The following is a 21,354-nucleotide window of genomic DNA, read 5'->3' as shown; positions in this document are numbered from 1 at the left end:
TCTTCAGTACACAAGTATAAAGGAGAATGAAATGATTGTTACTCTGGAGGCCAAGTCATTTGGTATATTTAAAGTGAAGGTTGAGTGGTTCTTGATGAGTAAAGGGCATCAAAGTTTACAGGGGGGGGTAAGGCAGGAGAATGGGACTGAAAGGCAAAATAAAGCAACCTTGATTGAATGGCAGAGCAGACTGAATGAGCTGAATGGATTGTTTCTAAAAACAAACAGATTAATTATCTGGAAAAACTAATACATGTCTTGTATTAAAATTACAAAAAAATTACAAAAAATAAAATTACAAGTCTTCCTTTCAGTAACTTAGTTGACCAATCTTGGTCACAAAATGCAACATGCGGGGACGTCATGTGATGACGTAGGATCGAGACGTGGAAATCCAGCTCTCCTGTAAAAAACCAGTAAAATAATGTTTAAGTGAAGAAAAGTTAGTAAATACTTTTTAAAAATTACTTATAAACTACTCAGGATTGTCTTAAGATATGTCTCCTAAACAGAAGCAGAAGAAGAAAACTACTACTTTGAAGACAACACAAGTTGGAAAAGAATCAAGGCCGGCAGCAATGAAAGAGCCTTGGGCTCAAGTGCATTTTACCTCCGGCGATACAGAACAGGAAACTGCGGCAACATCAACCGTTTCCAAAAAAAAAAGAGCAACAGGAATTGTGCATGCGTGAAGGAAGGGGCATGCACAAACAGGAGCAACCCAAACTACAAATCCCAGCTATGATCGGAACTGAAAGTGAGTGTGAGGTGGAATCAGATTCTCTGGATAAATCAGACGAAGATGAAGAGACAAACAAAGAAGAGCAACAGGAAGAGGTTGGAGGTGATATTGGAGACATAAAAAAATCTTTGGTGCAAATAATGCATGAATTAAAAGCATTAAAAGTAATAAAAAATATTAAAAATATGAGGATTATGTTTGATAAAATGATGAAAAGACAGGACAAAATGGACAAGAAAATTTAAAAACTTGGAAGAAATAACGGGAGACACCATTGATAGAGTGAATAAAATGGAAGATAATATTTCTGCCTGGACATCAGAAAGAAAACGGTTGTTGGAAAAAGTGGATGTACTTGAAAATTTTAACAGACAAAATAATATTAAGATTGTTGGACTTAAAGAGGGTATAGAGGGAGAGGATCCAATAAATTAACCATTTTCAAAAATGGATTCTGGAAATTTTGGAAATGGAAGAAGGAACCCAGTTAATTGAAATTGAAAGGGCTCACAGAGCCTTAAGATCAAGACCTCAAGTTGATCAAAACCCACGATCAATCTTGATAAAATGCTTAAGATACCAAGATAAAGAAAAGATCCTGAAGGTGGCTGCCCAACGTGCCAGAAAGAGAAACGGGCCATTGATGATAGAAGGGAAAACAGTTCTTTTCTATCCTGATATAAGTTATAACCTTTTGAAGAGAAAGAAGGAATTTAACCCAGCGAAAAAAGTTTTATGGGAAAAGGGTTATAAATTTATATTGTGCCACCCGGCAACCCTGATAATTTTTTTGGATGACGGAAAAAGATCTTTTACTGATTATCAGGATGCGGAAGAATTTGCACAAGAACTCCCAAATATTCGCTAACCACAGCCAAAGATTTAAAAGTGAAACGGATTAAAGATGAAAACAGGGACAGTGAATGGAGTTGATGGATGTTTAAGGACAGAAGAATATTTAAATATATTCTTAATTATATGATACAGGGGGAGAAAGGTAGAAATTTGAGAAATATTAATCAAGAGTAGTGATATTATTTTTTCTTTTATATGTACTTTTTTATGTTATGGGGAGCTGGGGGAACTTCGGATCGATTGCTACGGGATTCACGTGTGTAATCATGGCGATTGCCTTGACCCGCACAACGGAGGGGAGTAATGTTGTGTTTTTTCTTTATTCACAACATTAGTAGGGGGGTATTTTGTTATTTTTTTTCTTTATAATCTATTTTTCTTTAATCTTTCTTTGACAATCGGGGGGGGGGGGGGGGGACACATAGCAACAAGGAGAATTTTAAAAAGATTCCCCAAGGTTCCCCAAGGTACTACGAAAGTTGAAAAGTTAGGTATTACTATAGACTGGAGTAACCCTGTTAAAAATAATGACTAACTTACTGAATTTTTAAAGTTTTAATGTTAATGGGCTTAATGAATCGGTGAAAAGAAAAAGAATTTTAACATACATTAAGAAAATGAAAATAGATATAGCTTTTAGCTGCATTCCATTTGAAAAAATTACTTATAATTTAAGAGATAAATACGAAATATTTCTGAAAATTTGGCACCCTTATTTACAAAAGATAGGATTACATATATAGGTGCTCCGAAGATAAAATTATTGGTTATTTGGGGAAAGAAATAAATATATATATTAAAGCCATTATGAACTCCGTGGAGCATGTGGGGATCTTCCGATATCCAGGCATTCTTTCTTTTTCTCTTTTTTTTCTCTTTCTACAGTGATATGTTAGGGAGGAGGGGGGAAGGGTTGATAATATTTTTTTCCTTCTGTAACCATTTGAAAATTCAATAAAAAAATTTATTATAATAATAACAAAATGCAACATGCCTACTTTACATGTTTAAGTTCTGCATAGAACTTATCATAGTTCTGCATAGAGTGTAGTGGAATTCTTAATCAAACAGCCTTTATGTTTAGCATTATGGGCGTAGGACAATTTTAGACACCATCTGCATGTGGTGTTTAAAGCAAGCCATATTGAATATTGATTTTGGGTGAAGTTTGGAAGGGAAGAATATTAGCTTTCCTGTACCAAAACTTTTTAATTCAGGTAAACGATCAGTATAATTCATACTTGTTCCATTTGCTTCAGTAATGTGCCAGAACCTTGGACCTCCCTCTGAGCATCAGCATTGTTCTTCCACTTCGGATTAAACCTTCAAATTGCTGGGGGGGAAATGGAATTTGTTGTTTCCATGGACTAGAAAGAGGTTCCAGAGTTACCTTTTTTGCAAGCTGCTGTCAACAACTTTTGCTCCATTGGGGGTAACTAACTAACTATGAAAGGTATAGGTCCACAATCCCTTATCCGAAATTCTGAAATCCAAAAAGGTCCAAAAACCGTTTTTTTTTTTCGCCAACAGCTGACGTCACTCAGGTGTGAAGTGGCAGCCCTAGCAGAAGCCACCAGACATCAGTTGTGGCTCAGTGCTCGTACTGGTTACATGTGCATTTGCTGTTCGCTGATATTTTGTTTTCACTGTTGACTTTGTGTTTAATTTCACTTTGAAAATGTCAAAAAGAGTTGCAGATACCCCTATGGGTAACAATGAGAAAAAGAAGGAAGCATCTATCATTATCAGTAACGCAGAAAGTGGAGTTATTGCAGAAGCTTGATCGTGGTGTGTCTGTGCGGCATCTTACTGAAGAATAAGGTGTCGGAACTACCACTGTATATGATTTAAAGAAACAGACAAGTTACTGAAGTTTTATAGTGACAGTGATGTTCTACATTTATTTCAATAAGTCATTTATCATGTGTTTGATTTGGCTTGTTTGAAGCTGTGTATTTTTATGTTTTATTGAATGTTTTTGCTGTAAGTAAATTTTTTTCTTCTCATTATTCCTTAAACAATACAGTATAACAACTATTTACATTGTATTAGGTATTATAAGTAATCTAGAGATGATTTAAAGTATACGGGAGGATGTGTGTAGGTCGGGTGCTCCGCCAGGTCTTAAAGTCCACCGCACTGAGACAGGTTAAATAAGGAACTTGAGCATACATGTTTTTTGGTATGGGCGGGGGGGGGGGGGGGGGGGGAATGTCCCAGAACCAATAAGGAGGGATTCTGAAATCCGAAAACTTCTGAATTCCAAAATGCAACTGGCCCCAAGAATTTCAGATAAGGGATTGTGGACCTGTGCTACCAATTCCTCGCATGATTCAAGTTTATTTCATTACAGGTGCTGTGTTATACAACAGATTAAGTGAGTACATTTTAACTGAAGAACAATTGCAGGAAAATTGTTATCCAAGGCCTCATCCAGACAAACCAGGTGTTGCAGTGATTTTTAACCAGACTGAGAAAAAGAATAATGTTGACCGTGAGTAAATTATACTGCTTGATAAAATTCATGTTAAATAAAAACTAAAAAGAATGATTAATATCCATTCACTTTTAATTTTATAGAAATCTACAGCACGTTATAGGCTCTTCGCCCACAATGTTGTGCCGACCATGTAACCTACTCTAGAGACTGCCTAGAATTTCCCGACCACATAGCCCTCTATTTTTCTAAACTCCATGTACTCTTAAGAGACCAAGAGTCTCTTAAAAGACCCTACCACCACCATCGCCAGCAGTGCATTCCACTCACACACCATTCTCTGTGGAAAAACTTGCCTCTGGCATCCCCCTTATGCCTATTTCTGAGCACTTTAAAACTATGCCCCCTTGTGTTTGACATTTCAGCCCTGGGAAAAAGCCTCTGGCTATCCACATGATCAGTGCCTCTCATTATCTTGTACACCTCTATCAGGTCACTTCTCCTGATGTGACCTCTATCTAGTGACCTCTATCAGGTCACTATCCTCCATCGCTCCAAGGAGAAAAGACCCAAGTTCACTCAACCTATTCTCATAAGGTATACTCTCCAATCCAGGCAACATCCTTGTAAATCTCCTGTGCACACTCTCGATAATATCCACATCCTTCCTGTAGTGAGGTGACCAGAACTGAACACAGTACTCCAAGTAGATTATTGATATGGTGATGATCTGTAATAATAACTAAGCATCGGTTTCAGAGTTAATATATGAGTAAAATAATTTTTCAGTGTTCAAATAAAACTTCAAATTAAAAGCTTGTATTCTTGTAATTTAGCTTCAATAAGGATCTGTTGTCGTTGTGGAGCTGAATATGCTGTTTCCCTTAGTGGGAACTGTATTCGGAAAGAGGAGTGTCACTATCACTGGGGACGAATGCGTCGTCAAAAAGGTAATGTAGGAATAATCAGCACAAAGAAATAATACTGAACAGAAATGTTTTTTCATATTTCTGCAGTTTTGAAGTACAATCATAGAATATCTATCAAAACAGTACTGTACCCTTGTATTTTGAGTTGCATTCGTAATGGTGTATAGTATTGGTCTTGCCAAATCCATTCCACACCTCACCACAAGGATCAATATTATAGTATACATATGTAGAATACACTTCTATGCATTCTGTACTGTATAGAATGTACTGAACTGTAACTACAGTACATAAACTGATCGATGATACTCTAACCCTTTGAATTTGCAGGTTACAACCTTATTAGAGCTTAACTGTGCTTACATGTGTCTGTACTAAATCATTCTAATCTACAATTCTTCATAAGCCATAACAAAATTCATCTTTCATACATTGGCTTTTAATTTGAACAGTATTTCTAATTTAACAGCCCTTGAATATTTCCTTTAAATGATTAACTGCACTGCATAAATGCCTATTACTCTTAGAGCTAAAAACTGAAAGTTTTCAAGCTAACTTAAGGAGCCAAGTAGCTGTCTGTGTTGCGCAAATTCCAGCAATGATTCTCCAAATGACTAGTTTTTATTCCCTGTTACTTGATCTTCACCCACCAGACTAACTGGATCCAATTGCCTGCATCAGTGCCTGATTAAAGTAAACATCCAACTATATTTGGGATGCCACAGTAGCATAGGGGTTAGTGCAGCACTACTACTGCTTGGGGGTGTCGGAGTTTGGAGTTCAATGCCAACGGCCTCTGTAGGGAGTGTATGTTCCTCTCCGTGACTGCCTGAGCTTGCCCCAGTGCTCCAGTTTCTGTTCTCAGTCCAAACACCAGTTAATATGTCATTGACTCTTGTCCAGTGATTAGGCTAGGGTTAAATAGGTGAGTTGCTGGGTGGTGTGGCTTGTTGGGCTGAAAGGGTCTGTTCCACACAGTATCGCTAAATTGAAAATTTTTTTAAAAGATGCCTCCCCCATGACAAACTTTCATAGTCCAACTATGAAGCAGAAAGAAAACGTCAACCAGTCGGTGCATTTGCGTTAAATGTGCTTTCTTCCCAGTGGTGAAGCATAAAGAAATCCTATATCTTCTGTTTTGTTATACCCAAACTATTTCTAATTTTGTTTATGCTGCAGTACCTGGTGGTTGGGAAACACAGTACACCTGCTGTGCAGGAGCAGTGGGATCTCCAGGCTGCCAAACGGCAAAGGTAAGAGCTTTAGGTGATCAGTCGTGTTCCCCATTAACCAAATTAAATAAAAAGTCTGTTCAGAAATACTCCTACCCCCCAGGTATCAGTGATTTTCTGGTTATAAGTTAATTGTGGAACAGACTATCCATAATACCAATTTTAAAAATTGACCACTCTGAAATAGATGATCTTTGTATTGCTTGATGTGTTAATTATTGTGGGGTTTTTTCTGTGCTGCATCGGATCCAGAGTAACACTTCCTCAGCACCAACTACCCCTCCACCCATCTTTGTATCATCCACAAACTTTGCCACAAAGCCATTATCTAAATCATTGACAAACTTCCTAGAAGAACTCTAACAGATTTGTCAGACAAAATTTTCCTTTACATAAACCATGCTGACTTTGACATAATTTATCATTAGTCTCCAAGTACCCTGAAACCTTATCCTTAGTAATAGACTCCAACATTTTCCCAATCCCAGGTTAGGCTGACTGGCCTATAATTTACTTTCTTTAACCTTCTTCTCTTAAAGAGTGGAGTGATATTTGCAATCTTCCAGTCTTCCGGGACCATGCCAGAATCAAGTGATTCTTGAATGATCGTGAGCAATGTATCCATTACCTCTTCAGCAACCTCTCTCAGAACTCTGGGATGTAGTCCATCTGGTTTAGGTGCTTTGTCCACCTTTCAGTTTACCCAGCATGTTTCCCTTTATAATAGCAGTGGCACTCACACCAGCTCCCTGACACTTACAGACCTCTGGCACACTGCTGGTGTCTTCCACAGTGAAGACTAATCCAAAGTACTTATTACGTTCATCTGCCATTTCTTTGCCCCCCCCCCAAAAAAGAAAGGTAGACTTAGCACCTATTGACTTGTGGTATGGGATGGTAGATTCATCACCAATTGACATAGTACTGCAAGGTAGACTTAACACCCATTTTGATTTTTTATTCATTAGTAATTTATGCTGTTGTACCCCACAACTGTGAGATGTTTTAATTTATCCTATGCAACAATAATAAATTTTTTAAAACACTCCAAATTATGAAGGCACTCACAAGATGCTAATCTACTGAGTAGACTATCAGGTTAGCACTGTTCACGTGTGATATATTAAGGTACTTTCACACTAAACTTGCCTTTTAACTGAATATGGAAATGAGTTAAAAAGATTTAAATAAAATACAACTGCAGTAGCATGCCAACTGAAAGGTAAAATTACAGATCCATAAAAAATCAGACATTTCAATAAACAGACAGACAGACTTTATTAATACTGAGGGAAATTGGGTTTCGTTACAGTCGCACCAACCAAGAATAGTGTAGAAATATAGCAATATAAAACCATAAATAATTAAATAATAATGTGTAAATTATGCCAAGTGGAAATAAGTCCAGGACCAGCCTATTGACTTAGGGTGTCTGACACTCCGAGGGAGGAGTTGTAAAGTTTGATGGCCACAGACAGGAATGACTTCCTATGACGCTCAGTGTTGCATCTCGGTGGAATGAGTCTCTGGCTGAATGTACTCCTGTGCCTAACCAGTACATTATGGAGTGGATGGGAGACATTGTCCAAGATGGCATGTAACTTGGACAGCATTCTCTTTTCAGACACCACCGTCAGAGAGTCCAGTTCCACCCCCACAACATCACTGGCCTTACGAATGAGTTTGTTGATTCTGTTGGTGTTTGCTACCCTCAGCCTGCTGCCCCAGCACGCAACAGCAAACATGATAGCACTGACCAAAGAAGCAATAGCTGCTAGCACCACTAATGTGAATGTCTTGAACTGTCATAGACACAAAGATCAGCAGAGTCACTTCCTCAGAACCATTTGTGCTCTGCTCTGATAAAAACTGTTCTTCAATGTGACATAAAACAGCATGTTCCATAAGGCGGATGATTTTCTTGATCTTCTCCAACAGACTTTCATTGTCCTTGAACCTAATTGTTACATCAACAGCAGCAGCATCTCTAACCTTGGAACAATATTAGAAGTTCAGCAGCTTCAGTTGTCCACAACAAATGTTGCTTTAAAAACAGACCATGTATGCTGCACCACCTTGTTATGCACCAACTGGTCAATTTACTTGTACCTCTTGGGATATGGCATCATTACGAGAGGGCACCAGCATCCCAATAACTCATTTCCAGACTACTCCTCCTATTAAATTTATCCATGTAGCAGTTTTTCATAAATTCTATTGTATTTCTTTATTTTCCTGTAAATGCCTGAAAGAAAATAAGTTTCAAGGTGGTATATTGTGACCTACACTGAACTGTTCCCAGAGCCTATGGGCTCACTTTCAAGAGCTCTACATCTCGTGTTAGCAATATTTATTGCATTTTTTCTTTTTGTATTCGTACAGTTTGTTCTTTGCACATTGGTTGTTAATCCATCTTGTATGCGGTTTTTCATTGATTTGATTGTTTCTTTGTAGTTACTGCGAATGCCTGCAAGAAAATGAATCTCCGAGTTATATACATGTACTTTGATAATAACTTTGAATTTTGTACTTTGATATTTACTGGGATCCTTGTTCTGGTAGCTACAAAGTTTCAGAATTGAAGTTAAGCTCAGGTATCCATCTGATCAGGGGTCCAAGATGGAATCCTGTTGGTCTTGGACTTTATAACTCAGCTTTCTCTCTCCAGTGTGTTGTATCCTTCAATTTTATATTTATTCTTTTGTAGGGCACTCCCCCATTCTGTATTTACCAAACAAATATTGTATCATGATTGTTTAGGAGTTGAGAAGCAGTGTGACTTTAATATAATGAAAAATGCTTAAAATTATATGATCAGTAATAAAATAACTAAAGTTGAAAATTCACTGGGGCTTTACAGATTTAGTACTTTTCAATTTTTTTTCAACATCTTGGAGTTTACAATACAATATAAGAAACGAATCCCCAGTGATACAAGAGTACGTTTCCCTCTTTCTGTTAACAGTGGCAAAATAGTTGGAAATCCTGTTTTGCATTTGGCTGCCTCAATAACATTGAGTAATAGTTCTGTGACTCTCGCTGCCTCAATGGCATCAAGTAATAGTTGTGTGACTATCACAATAAAGTACCTTCAGTCTTTTTTGCTGATTGATGTTTGAATGAAATATGAAATGCATAACTTCCTGGTGCATCAGAATCTACTGCAGAGTCAAATTAGCTTGAGTAAGGAGATCCAATTACTGATCTGTGATAAAATTGCTAATTATTTATGGCTCAATTAGTAGCACACACTGTTGAGAGATTGGTGGAATTGGGTCACACTAGAGACTTAATCTCACAAATCTAGGTTAGCATTCTTGTGCAGTGCTGGGAGTAATATTAAAAGTGCTATCATTTGGACGGGACATTTAAACTGCCCCATCTGAGCATAAGATTCCTAACTACCGTTTTGAGATTGCAAAGAAGTTGAGTGTTGCTGCTGAGGCGTAGTTGTACATAGTAATTTATCTAATTGTGATCCATCCAGCTACTATTTATTCCACAATCAACTTCATTAAATCTAGTTATTATCACATTCGTGTCTGGGACCTTACTTGGCTGAGTAGAAAGCCTTAGTTTCTACACTGCACCAGTAATTACAGTCAAAATAATACTTTTTTGTAGTGCGTTTTGAGATGTCTTGAGGGAGTGAAAGGTGGAATATAAAAGGAAGTCTTTCCATGTTATATCAGCAGTCGGGATGCCAAGAGAAGCAAACTTTCCACACATTTGTAAATTTGTGTCCCTCTTTTAACACCAGTTGATAGCAGAATCCGGTTTATTATTACTGGTGTATGAAATGAAATTAGTTTCTTGCAGCAGCAGTACAGAGCAATACCAAAATAGGTTGCAAAAAGAAATATAAAAATAAATAATGCAAAGAGAGCAAAATAGTGTTTCAGAAACACAAGGTTCTGCAGATGCTGGAGTTTTTTTAAACACCATGGTAGCATAGCGATTACCATGACACTGTCACAGGTGGGGGTGTTCCAGAGTTCAACTGTAAGGAGTCTACTCCTCCCATTCAGTCGATGTTTCTGGCTGAGACCCTTCATCGGGACTGGAAAAGATGGGGGAAGATGCCAGAGTGAAGAGGTGGAGGGGGGATGGAGGAAGGAGGACAAGCTGGAAGGTGTACATGTGGTCGAAAAGTCGGAAGGCAGCAGAAATCACAGGTGGACACAGGGATGGAGAATCCCAGTGAACTCTTGTTGAAGAGAGAGTTTAAACTTCAGGATAGGCACAAGATTCTGCAGGTGCTGAAAAATCATTAGTTAAGAGCAAAAAAACTACAAAGGAAGCTTTGAGGGAAACGTACAGAAACCAGGAAATTAAAACAAAATTGTTTAATATTTTACCATTTGTAATAATTATGTTTTGTTACAATTATTCATGGAATGATGATACAGTAAATATCTTCTATTTGCAGCAACATGTTCAGGATGGTCGCAAAGAAAACTTAGCTGGCTTTATGAAGACCTTCGAAAAAGCAATGCCACCAGATGAAAACCCGGGAGTCTTTGCTCTAGATTGTGAAATGGTAGGAAATTTGAATGTACTAATTTGTTCCTCATTCCGTAACTGCTTCAAGAAAGTGTAATCATGCTTACCGCATTACTGAACTCCTAGATCAGCTAAGATGATTCAGTAATATAACTTTTCACTAACTAAAGTTAACCTAATGAACATGTGATATCATTGAGCAGAGATGTAGGAATAGGTTAGCTCTACTTACAAGGAAAGTTTAAGGAAAACCATAAAAGATATAGTTGATGTTGCTATGGTTGTTATTCTGTGTTTAACTGAACTTTAAACATTCAAGTAATTATTAGCATAGCTTGAGAGTAATGGGTTGAACAAAATAGTATATGCTCTGTAGCACAAATAGCCAGATAATCTGCTTCTGGAATGATTTTATTTGAATTATAACAAACATAAGGTTTGAGGTTTGCATTAGGATTTTCTTTCTAATGTATTGAACCAGTTGCTTTAAGCATTTCCAATGGATATCCTTCTTAACTATATTTTCAATTGATTTGTAGAGTGATCTTTTTTTTAGTTTAGTTGGAGCATTATATTTTTTTTGAAGAAAACTAAATATTGGTTAACTTTTCAAAACTAAACTTCATAGAAGCTTGTCTGCCCTGAACAATGTTTCTGTAGGTGTCCAAAATGCTAACACTGCTGTAAAATTTAATATTAAGTTGGAAAGTTTAATAATGTGAGGTTTCATGATACAATGGCTTGTTTTCATGAATACATTTAATAAATGGGTTGTTTTCTTTCTAGTGCTACACAAAGCAAGGCTTGGAGCTGACCAGATTGACTGTTATAGACTCTGATCTAAAGGTTGTGTATGATACATTTGTCAAACCAGACAATAAGGTCATTGATTATAACACCAGGTACGTTAATTAAGTTAAAGCTGGAGGTCTTTGCAGCCTTTGAGAATTAGCCTCACATGTCAAATGTTATCTGCAGTTTTCTCTTCAAAACTCATACTATAGTAGGATGGATTATTTCAAGGATCCAATTAGCACCTATCATGTGCCAGTTCTGGCTCCACCCCTCCCCTTTGCCTCTTCATATTAACAATTTTCTCTGTTCTTAGTCCAGAGGAAGGGTTTCAACCCAGTAATTGACGGTCCATTTCCCTCCACAGATGCTGCCTGACTTGCTGAATTCCTCCAGCAGCTATTTTTTGTTGCAAATTCCAGTATCTTCAGTCTCTTGTGCATGTACTCTGTATTAGAAAATCGACCAGTTTTATTCAGAAAGATTACTAGTCATTCTGTAGAGCTTATTTTATTTCATGACTAATACTGTGGCCTCAGATATTATACTGGTCACTTTCATCTTTTATAGCTGCTGCTTCACATATTTGTACGACTGCTTGTTTTATTATAAGTGTCAGTGACATTATATCATAAACATGTACCTCATACTTTATCAACCTGTTCAGGCCATGACACTCGGACTTGTGCTAATATTATTTTGTGACTGTATATGCTCGATTGTAACTATATGTGTCATGTGCTGTATTGTGCACCTTGGCTCCAGGGCAGGGGTTCCCGCATTTTTATGTCATGGACCATTAACTGAGAGGTCCGTGAGCCCCAGGTTGGGAGCCCCTGCCCCATTTAGCTGTATGCATGTGTATGGTTGAATGATAAGGAACAAAGTTTCATTTAATCATACATGTGTGTGTGGTTCATTGACAATAAACTTGAACAGACTGATTCCTCATTCCCTCTGGTGCCTTTTAGGGCATTGTACTAGTTTATAGTGAGATTTTATTTGAATCTCTGTACTGATATGAAGGTCACATCAAGCCATCTGAATTCATAATAAGAGGTCTTATTCTTCTGTGCTCATTGTAGATTTTCTGGAGTAACGGAGGAGGATATGGCAAACACAACGATCACTATCCGTGATGTACAGGCAGTATTGCTGAATATGTTCAGTGCTGCCACCATATTAATTGGGCACAGCTTGGAAAGTGATTTATTTGCACTAAAGGTATGTTCTTTAAACATAACTAGTAATTTTAATTCACTCCTTCAAGCAAATGTTGCAGCATTTAACATAAATCTTGCTGTAATCCTGCAGCAAATTACAATTGGAGAGTGATTATTACTTGGAAAAGTACATATTATGATCTATAGTAGACTTTTATTTTTGAAATAATTAAAATGCTTCTCAATTTAAAAAATACTCAAAATGTCTGTTATTACTTTATGCAGAAATTTGCATCCCATTTTTTATGCAGGAGAATGCATCCCATTTGCTGATTAATAGGATTAACTATATGATGGTGGAAAGGAAATTGTCAATATCTAGGAGTCTTATTATCCAAAATACCATGTAGATACATACTAGTAGCCGGCCTTTTTACAATTAATCCAAACATGCAGTAGAGAACTCTGAAAATTAATCAGAGAATGGAATGCAATGAGTTTTATGCAGTTAAAACAAAGGCAATGATTAGTAGCCAGTCAGATGCTGATCTAACCTATCTAAGCTAGTGAACTAACACGAGGAAATCTGCAGATGCTGGAAATTCAAGCAACACACATAAAATGCTGGTGGAACACAGCAGGCCAGGCAGCATCTATAAGGAGAAGCACTGTCGACGTTTCGGGCTGAGACCCTTAGTCCTGACGAAGGGTCTCAGCCCAAAACGTCGACAGTGCTTCTCCTCATAGATGCTGCCTGGCCTGCTGTGTTCCACCAGCATTTTGTGTGTGTAAGCTAGTGAACTGGTCATTTGACCGATCCCACTGTCGCTTCTCATGGGTCTCAGGCAGAGAGCTGTATCCTGGTTCCCCTTCCCATTCCCACCTGTCCGCCCTCCACCTTCTCTACTGGCAGGATGAGGGAGACCCAATGCAAAGTGGAGAAGCAACACTTCACATTCTGCCTGGTTAGTCTCCAATCCAGTGGCATGAATAGTAAGTTCTCCAATTTTTGGTATCCTCCCCCTCCCCCATAACTCTTGCTGGTCCTCCTCCAGTTTATCCAATTTTGTCCCCTTTCCCTTGTACTTCCCTGTTGCCTTTCACCCATCCTCTCCTCCACCTGATTTTTGTTTCCAACTGCCATTCATCTCTCCCTTCATGGTAACTTCACTCAACCCAACACTGAGGACCCAACCGATTCCACAATCTATGGACCCTACAACAATTATTAATATATTATTTTGTTTTTTTATTTTTGTATTTGCACAATTTGGTGTATTTTGTACATTGGTTGTTTGCCAGTCTGTGTAGTTTTTTCCACAGATTCTATTGTGTTACTCTGTATTTATTGTGAATGCCTGCAAGAAAATGAATCTCAGGGTAGTATATTGTGATATGTGTATGTACTTTGATAATAAATTTACTTTAAACTTGAATGTTTTCTCAGGTAGTCTTTGTGCTTCTGTTTATTTCTTTCCAGCAGCTGTCTCCAAACTTCACTCTGTCTCCAATCACTTCCCCTGGATTGCTCCATCTGTTTTTTTTCCCCTTATTTTCTCTTCTCTCTCACTTTGTCTCCATCTCTCATTCACCTGCTACTCCATCCTGACCTCTTCCTCTACCTGGCACAACCTGTCTGTCACCTTACACATGCCATCTCTGTCCACCAATCACCACTTTTCCTACTACTCTCTCTCTCTGCATACTGGCAACCTTCCATCTTCACTTGTAGCCTTGATGCAGGGTTTTGACCTGAAACATTGTCAGTTCCTTTCCTCGCAGAGATGCTGCATGACCTGCTGAATTCTTCCAGTAGATAGTTTGTTGCTCCAAATTTCAGCATCTCCAATCTCTTACAGAGAACTATATAGCGCTGTGCAGACCCTTCAGCCCAGAATGTTGTGCTGACCTTTTAACCTATTCCAAAATCAATCTTAATGCTTTGTATATAGCCCTTTTTATCATCCTTTTTCAGTTCCTTTTTTTTAATCAATCATTCATCCCTTTCAAAGCATGAACGTGTTGATTTTACCAAATCTGTCTCAGTCTTTCTGAGATCTGCATGTGAAACTTTCCAGTCAGGTTTTCATCTAATCATGATTTGAAACAATCCTTTTCAAACTCCCAACAATTACGCATCATCTCTGTATTCACTGATCAACATTGAATCTCTATCAATACCTTAAGTTTAATATTCCTACCTACTGCCTGTTATGCTGCTGGTGTTTAGGTCAGCAATGAAGGGCCTCCATATCTGGTGATGTTCAGGGTGTCCTTCATTGTGTCAGAAGCTGTTTTCACTACTGTCAGTCATGCAAGGTCCAAGGAATATTATCACACTCAGATGTAGAAGGATTTTTTATTTCTGTTTCTGAAACAGTCAGAGTTGTTAGCCCTGAGTTGAACCCTTAAACCTGGAGGATCGATGGACCACTCTTAGTCTGGCCTCTACACTGCGACATGGTTGATTCTACCAGGAGCTAAAGCGTAAAGCGTGGCTCCAGCCAATATAGCTGTCTGGGTCATTGAGGCACACAGGCCTCCAAACCACGACAAGTTTGTCATCCTCCTAGAGGAAATGTAATATTCTCCTCATTGTTATTTAGCTATTAACAAGGCTTTGTTCTCTTCCCCCCCCATCTTTCAAACTCTCTCAGATCTCTCTCCCATTTCTGAGCTCTTACGCATCTCACATTTTAATTGTTTGATAGCCATGTCTTCATTTGCTTCATTGTTCAGTCCTGGAATTCACTTCTTAGACCTCTGTTATGAATTGCTTTCCCTTTTTGAGAACCTCCTTAAGACTTTCTTTGTGGACAAGCTTTTGGTTGCCTGTCCTAATATTCTTTTTCATGCCTTGTTGTCAAATTTAAATTGATACCATTCCTGTGAAGCACTCCGGGGTTATGTTTTAAATGCTATATAAATCAAAGTTCTGTTGATGTACATTCAACTACAATTTGGCTGGTAAGTTTAAAACAAACGCAGAGGAGATTGATTCTTATGAACTCCAATAAATAATTAGAAAAAATAGACATATAATGGAGTCAGCACACTGTACTTCCTTCTTTCCAGCTTATACATAGCACAGTGATTGATACAGCGATTGTGTTTCCACATCGGCTGGGATTGCCATATAAAAGAGCACTGAAAAATTTAATGGCAGACTACCTCAAGCGCATTATCCAGGATAATGGTAAGTTCTCAATGGTGAAGCATAGTTTCTATTATCTGTGAATTTACACAGATGCAAGAACTACGATTAGAAACGCTAGTTATGTGAAAATAATCTTATTAAGTATTTAAACGAGTTTACTTTAGCTTTGAAATTGTTAATATTGAATCTAAAGAATTAGATAGAACATAGAACAGCACATTGTGGTCCCTTTGACCAACAATGTTGTGCTGACCTTTTAACCAACCCATAAGGTCAATCTAAACCTTTCCCTTCTGCATAACCCTCCATTTGACTCTATTGCTCTTGTGCCAATCTAAGAGTTTCTTGTATGCTGTACTCTATCTGCCTCTACCACCACACTGGCAGGGTGTTCTGTGCATCACTCTTTGATATCCTAGTTTCCTTCTTCTGAAGACCAACTTTATCTTCTTTCATGCCTGCATTGAATGGTACTGTGGTCAAAGTGTTCCTCCAAAGACCACAGTTAAGTAAGCTTCAATGCGGTCATGGAAGAAGATAAAGTTGGTAGGAGGTCCTTAATTGTCCTTGTGAGGAACTATAAGAAAAGAATGTTCATGCTCAGACCATTTACCTCACGGAGTAAGCTGTTAACCTGATAATCCTCCAATCACCTTAAAAGTATGCCCCCTTAAATTAACTATTTCCACCTTTGGATAAAGTTTCTGGCTGTACACTCTATCAGTGCCTCTTATCATTTTGTACATCACCATCAGAACAAGATGTGCCAGTAATATCCCATTACCCTTCTGCTAAGTAGGCTATAGATGACTGGAGATCGGAAATGTGTGCAGTTAAACTGAAAAGCATTTCTACAACTCCTCAAAGCTTGGGTCCAATCAATTAATTGTATCTTAAAGAGCTGATCTGTCATCAATTTAAATCATTTGTTAATGTGTCAAGGCTATAAGCCATCAACTGGAAAGCAACAAGTTGACAAGATAATGCTCAAAATTCTTTTAAATTTCTTTGTATCAAATAATTATAATATCTTATTTTTAAATGTCTGAGTCTCTTTAAATATTGAATATTCTTACTGTGAATAGGACAATGCAAAACCTTGAAATGTAAATGCAATATTTCTCAACACTCTTCGAAAGAGGCCCAGTCAAATAATCGTTCTTGAAAATTTCTATGGCATACTGAAATAAATTAGCTTTCTATTTGTCCCTGCTCATAAATACCAGCACATAGGAAAGGAATTCTTTAAAAAAAAATTTATCCTGGATTTTTTTTATTGTAAAATCACTATTTTGTAGTGTTTGAGGTGAAAATCCAGTGCCTATGCTGTACTGAATCATGCCCACTGTAGCTGACAAGTTCAAATGAAACTACTGGTGTTCAGTTGGCCAAACATAACTAAGCCCTCAGCCTGCACAACTGCACTGTGGAAGTCCAGTCAGACCTGGCACAGTATCTGAAACCCTGTTCTTTGCACACTAGGAGGCAAAAGGAAAGTAAGATATATTAAAGTTATTTTTAAAACACATTTATAATTTGATTTTAACTTTTTTCAGTTTTGTTTTTATTTACCTCAACTTTATTAATTTTTAATAATTCCTTACAGATAATTGTGTAACATTAACCATTGCACTACTGTACCAGCCCCAAAATTTGTTTTAGTCAGGTTGCCAAGCTCTAGTCATGAGTCCATAAGTAATTCCAAATGTTTTCTACACTTTACTCAAAATATTTGAGTATTTTACAATGAGAATCATTCATTAATATTGGAAATTTTTAATCAAGTTCAGGATCTCCAGAGGAGACTACAAAGCAGCACCACTCTTTTTTGGGAGAGACAGGCTTTCACTGCCTCTGTGTTTAACAATGCATTTTCGTACACTAGAATTTATTCTCAAACTGTATAGTCTGAACCAGTTATAATTTTCTGTGGAATCAAGTTACCTTGCAATTGATTTGAAAATGTATGAATTCTAATTACTTCTAAGCCATCCAGGAGATTCAAAACCATCTGAGAGGTTCAGGAATAATTACTACCATAAAATCACCAGGCTCCTGATCTAGCATGGATAACTTCATTCGCCTCAACTCTAAACTGATTCCACAATCTATGGACTCACTTTCAAAGACTCTACTACTCATATTCTCAGTATTATTGATTATCTTTTTTTGTATTTGCACATTGGTTGTTCGTTGGTTTTTATGTGTAGTTTTTCTTTCATTGATTCTATTATATTTGTTCTACAAGAAAATGAATCTCAGAGTAATATACGGTGACATAATACATCAATAATAAATTTACTTTGAACTTTGAGAGGCATGTGACTTAACACCACCCTTGCATTAGATTGTACCTCATCTTTTGCCCGGAATCATTTGCAAGCTTTGGTCTATCACCAATTGCAATTACTAAAAATAGTCTACTACATTCAAGTTGCATCCTATGTCATGATAATCTATTATTACACTAGATTGTCCAAGTAAAAGAAAATCAAAAATCTGCAGATGCTGGAAATCTAAAATAAAAACAGAACATGCTGGAAACACACTGCATTTCAGGGTGTATCTGTGAAATGAGAAACAGGTAATATTTTGGATCAGGGGCCCTTTAACCAGAAACATTAACTCCATTTCTCTTTCCAGCAGTGCATTCTGACCATTCGAATATTTCCAGTATTTCTAACTTTATGTAAGCAGGCTTTTTCCACTGAGGTTGAATGAAACTAAATCTTAGAGGTCATGGATTGAAAGGTGAAATATTTAGGGGGAACCTGGGGGGGGTGGTGAATCATCTTCACTCAGAGGGTGGTGAGAATGTGGAATGAGAAGGAGGTGATGGATTTGGGTTTGATTTCAACATTTAAGACTAATTTGGATAACTGCATGGAGGTCTATGAACCAGGTGTGGGTCGGTAGGAATAGACATAATAACAGTTTAGCATTGACTAGATGGGCCAAAGGGACTGTTTCTGTTCTGTATTACTCTGACTCCATTTTAAGAGATTCTCCAACATTGTCTTGACAAATAACATGGTTATAAAATGAGGCAATTTCTTCAGTAATGCTCATCTTTATTTCCATTTTCCAGTTGAAGGTCATGATTCCAGTGAAGATGCTTGTGCCTGTATGGAACTAATGATCTGGCGAATAAAAGAAGATGCAAAACTAAGAAGATGACATCTCCTGTGTCCATTTTTGTCATGCATGTAAATAAATGACATTTCAACAAGATTCATAATGGGTATGAAGTGATAGGGATGTTACAATTTGTAGGATTTTTGAAAAACTAAAGGCAAAGTTTGGCTGTTTCTAAGAAAGAAAAAATGCAATCTGATTCAAAATTGCCTTTTTGTTTACAGTATTTATTTGGTTTTGTACATGCAGTAATCTTTTCAGAAAAGTTGCCATGCCCGTTGTAAATGTTTAATTACCACAATTCAACTTCGTAGTATCATGACATTTCTGTAAAATGGCATTCCAAGAAATGCAGTCATTCTTGCGGCAGCTGTTGTATAACTCGAATGCGCCAAAAGCTAGTGAGTTGCATTTTTTAAGTCAGATTAAAGAAACTAATGGAATTTTGACCCAAAGCAAATATGCTTTCTTCTACCTTTTTGTTTCCTGAGTTTAGTGAATAATCTGGTATCCAGTGCCGAATAAAAATTAAAGGTATGACTCTTTTGTATGTAGTGCCTGCTCAATAATGTTTTCTATCTACCGCACATGGCTCTTCAAAACTGTCTTAAAAGAATGGAATAGTGTGTTATCTTTTATACCTAGTGTTGCGTTATACTTGGGATATAGAAACTTAGTGAGTTGTTCTTCGGGCATCTCTTCCTCACTCCTTTCCCATTTTCTACCAAAAGGTAGAATAGACTTACACATTTTTTCTTTTAATTTTGTTTTGGTTAATCATCATCTCACCTCTGATACCTTTTTAATTGGCCGTGAGGGTCCATTATCAGAGAAGTATAGACCAAGCAAGGCACACGGTCTCCCTAGTTCATTGGATAATTAACTGCCTAATTTGATACCAAGCTTCAAATTGTACTGGCTAATATTCTTTGTTACTAGATTGATCTTTTGTGTGTATTTTCTTGTACTTTAATTTTTATCATGCCAACTGTTGCATTGGAAGTGGAAAAATTATTTGTGAGTATCTAATGAATACATAATTCTTAAACGTGATGCATTGTTTTCCTAACCCATGTACAATAGAAATGCTCCCCAATCCCATCACAGTGCACTGTTAAAAGGATGCACTAAATTGTTAAATATAGGTGTTTATACTGAAAATATCAGCTGTTTTTTAATAGCTCAACATTGTTCATCAATGCTAATGTCTTTATTTTAGAAATGAATACTGCTTTTATATGCAGAGTATTTAATGGGTTGGATTTCCTTAAGAAAACTCCAAGGTTGGCAGTAGACACTTGCTAATAATGAATATTCAAATAGAGCTGTAGTTGCACTTTCAGTTTTTGTACAGTAGTGTTCCTGTCCTGACTACTTTTGTTTTTTCAGAAAGTTGTATACATAGTTTAGATTCAGATTTATTTATCATATGTACAGCATGTTGAAGCACATAGCGAAATGCAGAATATCTCATGTTTATTCAGTGAAATGCATCGTTTGCGTTAACAACCAACACACCTGAGGATGTTCTGGGGGCAGCCCGCAAGTGTCACCACACATTCCAGCGCCTACATAGCATACACACAATGCTCAGAATTGTTTACACTTATACTTTAATTTAATATTTAAAGATTGAAGCTAGGTGAAAGCAGTTTGTGAGTATCACTGGAATCCAAGTTTGTTTGTGGAACTGCTTTCATTATATACAAGATCTCTTGGTGTAAAGGAGTCTTTTACCTTCAAACAGTAATTTGTGTTAGCTATGGATCTGCACAATAAGGTGGAAAGGTAGTCTTGATATTAACTTGGATAGCTGTATCATGGAGCATAATGGGCTGGTGTCTCAAATGGAATTTCACTAACAATAAAAAGAAAATTTTGTTACTTAATATTACTGTGGACTTATTGAAAGTTAATTGAATGCTAATCAGAGTGGGATAGATCCATACTGGAAGTATTTAGTGACTAGTTCCTAGGCAAGGCCAAATTGATGAACTTCAGTGAGTGGAAATGTGAATAGTACAGCTGGTCTCTGAGGTATTTAGAGAAAAGTCAGCCTAGCTACTCTATCCAATCAGTGTATGTGTAAGGAAAAATGGTAAAGATCACTCTGGGTTACTGCAAACAGTGCCTAAAGAAGCTAGTGACTTCAGGTAAAGAGAGTTAACTAAAGGACAATAAATAAATCTAAGTTATCCAGTTTTTTTTGAAGATGGTACTTAATTTTTATTAATCTTTGAATAGTAACAAAAAGGTCTTTGATTAGAAACACAAGAAATTGCATTTGCTAGAATCTGGAGGTTTGTTAATCTGTACTGAATATTTTGATAAGTTATTGTGTTAAACCAAATTATTTTCACAGAGCTCCTTAACTGCTTAGCAGACAAAGGTGCCATTTGCTGATCAGAA

General features: G+C 37.2%; 1 protein-coding gene across 1 annotated transcript in view; it reads left to right on the top strand.

Moving 5' to 3' along the window:
• rexo1 (REX1, RNA exonuclease 1 homolog) overlaps positions 1-20,834 on the top strand; it is an 81,507-nt gene extending 60,673 nt beyond the window's left edge. Inside the window, exons 9-16 of the mRNA XM_073068210.1 lie at positions 3,951-4,091; positions 4,871-4,984; positions 6,143-6,216; positions 10,625-10,735; positions 11,485-11,600; positions 12,576-12,714; positions 15,729-15,849; positions 18,899-20,834. Coding sequence (XP_072924311.1) covers positions 3,951-4,091; positions 4,871-4,984; positions 6,143-6,216; positions 10,625-10,735; positions 11,485-11,600; positions 12,576-12,714; positions 15,729-15,849; positions 18,899-18,987 — 905 coding nt within the window. The 3' untranslated portion in view covers positions 18,988-20,834. The remainder of the gene's footprint in view (positions 1-3,950; positions 4,092-4,870; positions 4,985-6,142; positions 6,217-10,624; positions 10,736-11,484; positions 11,601-12,575; positions 12,715-15,728; positions 15,850-18,898) is intronic.
• Positions 20,835-21,354: the final 520 nt, after the last annotated feature.

The sequence above is a fragment of the Hemitrygon akajei genome, chromosome 16 (genome assembly GCF_048418815.1).
Source record: "Hemitrygon akajei chromosome 16, sHemAka1.3, whole genome shotgun sequence".
In the NCBI taxonomy this organism is placed as follows: domain Eukaryota; kingdom Metazoa; phylum Chordata; class Chondrichthyes; order Myliobatiformes; family Dasyatidae; genus Hemitrygon; species Hemitrygon akajei.
This window is presented reverse-complemented; position numbering and strand designations above follow the sequence as displayed.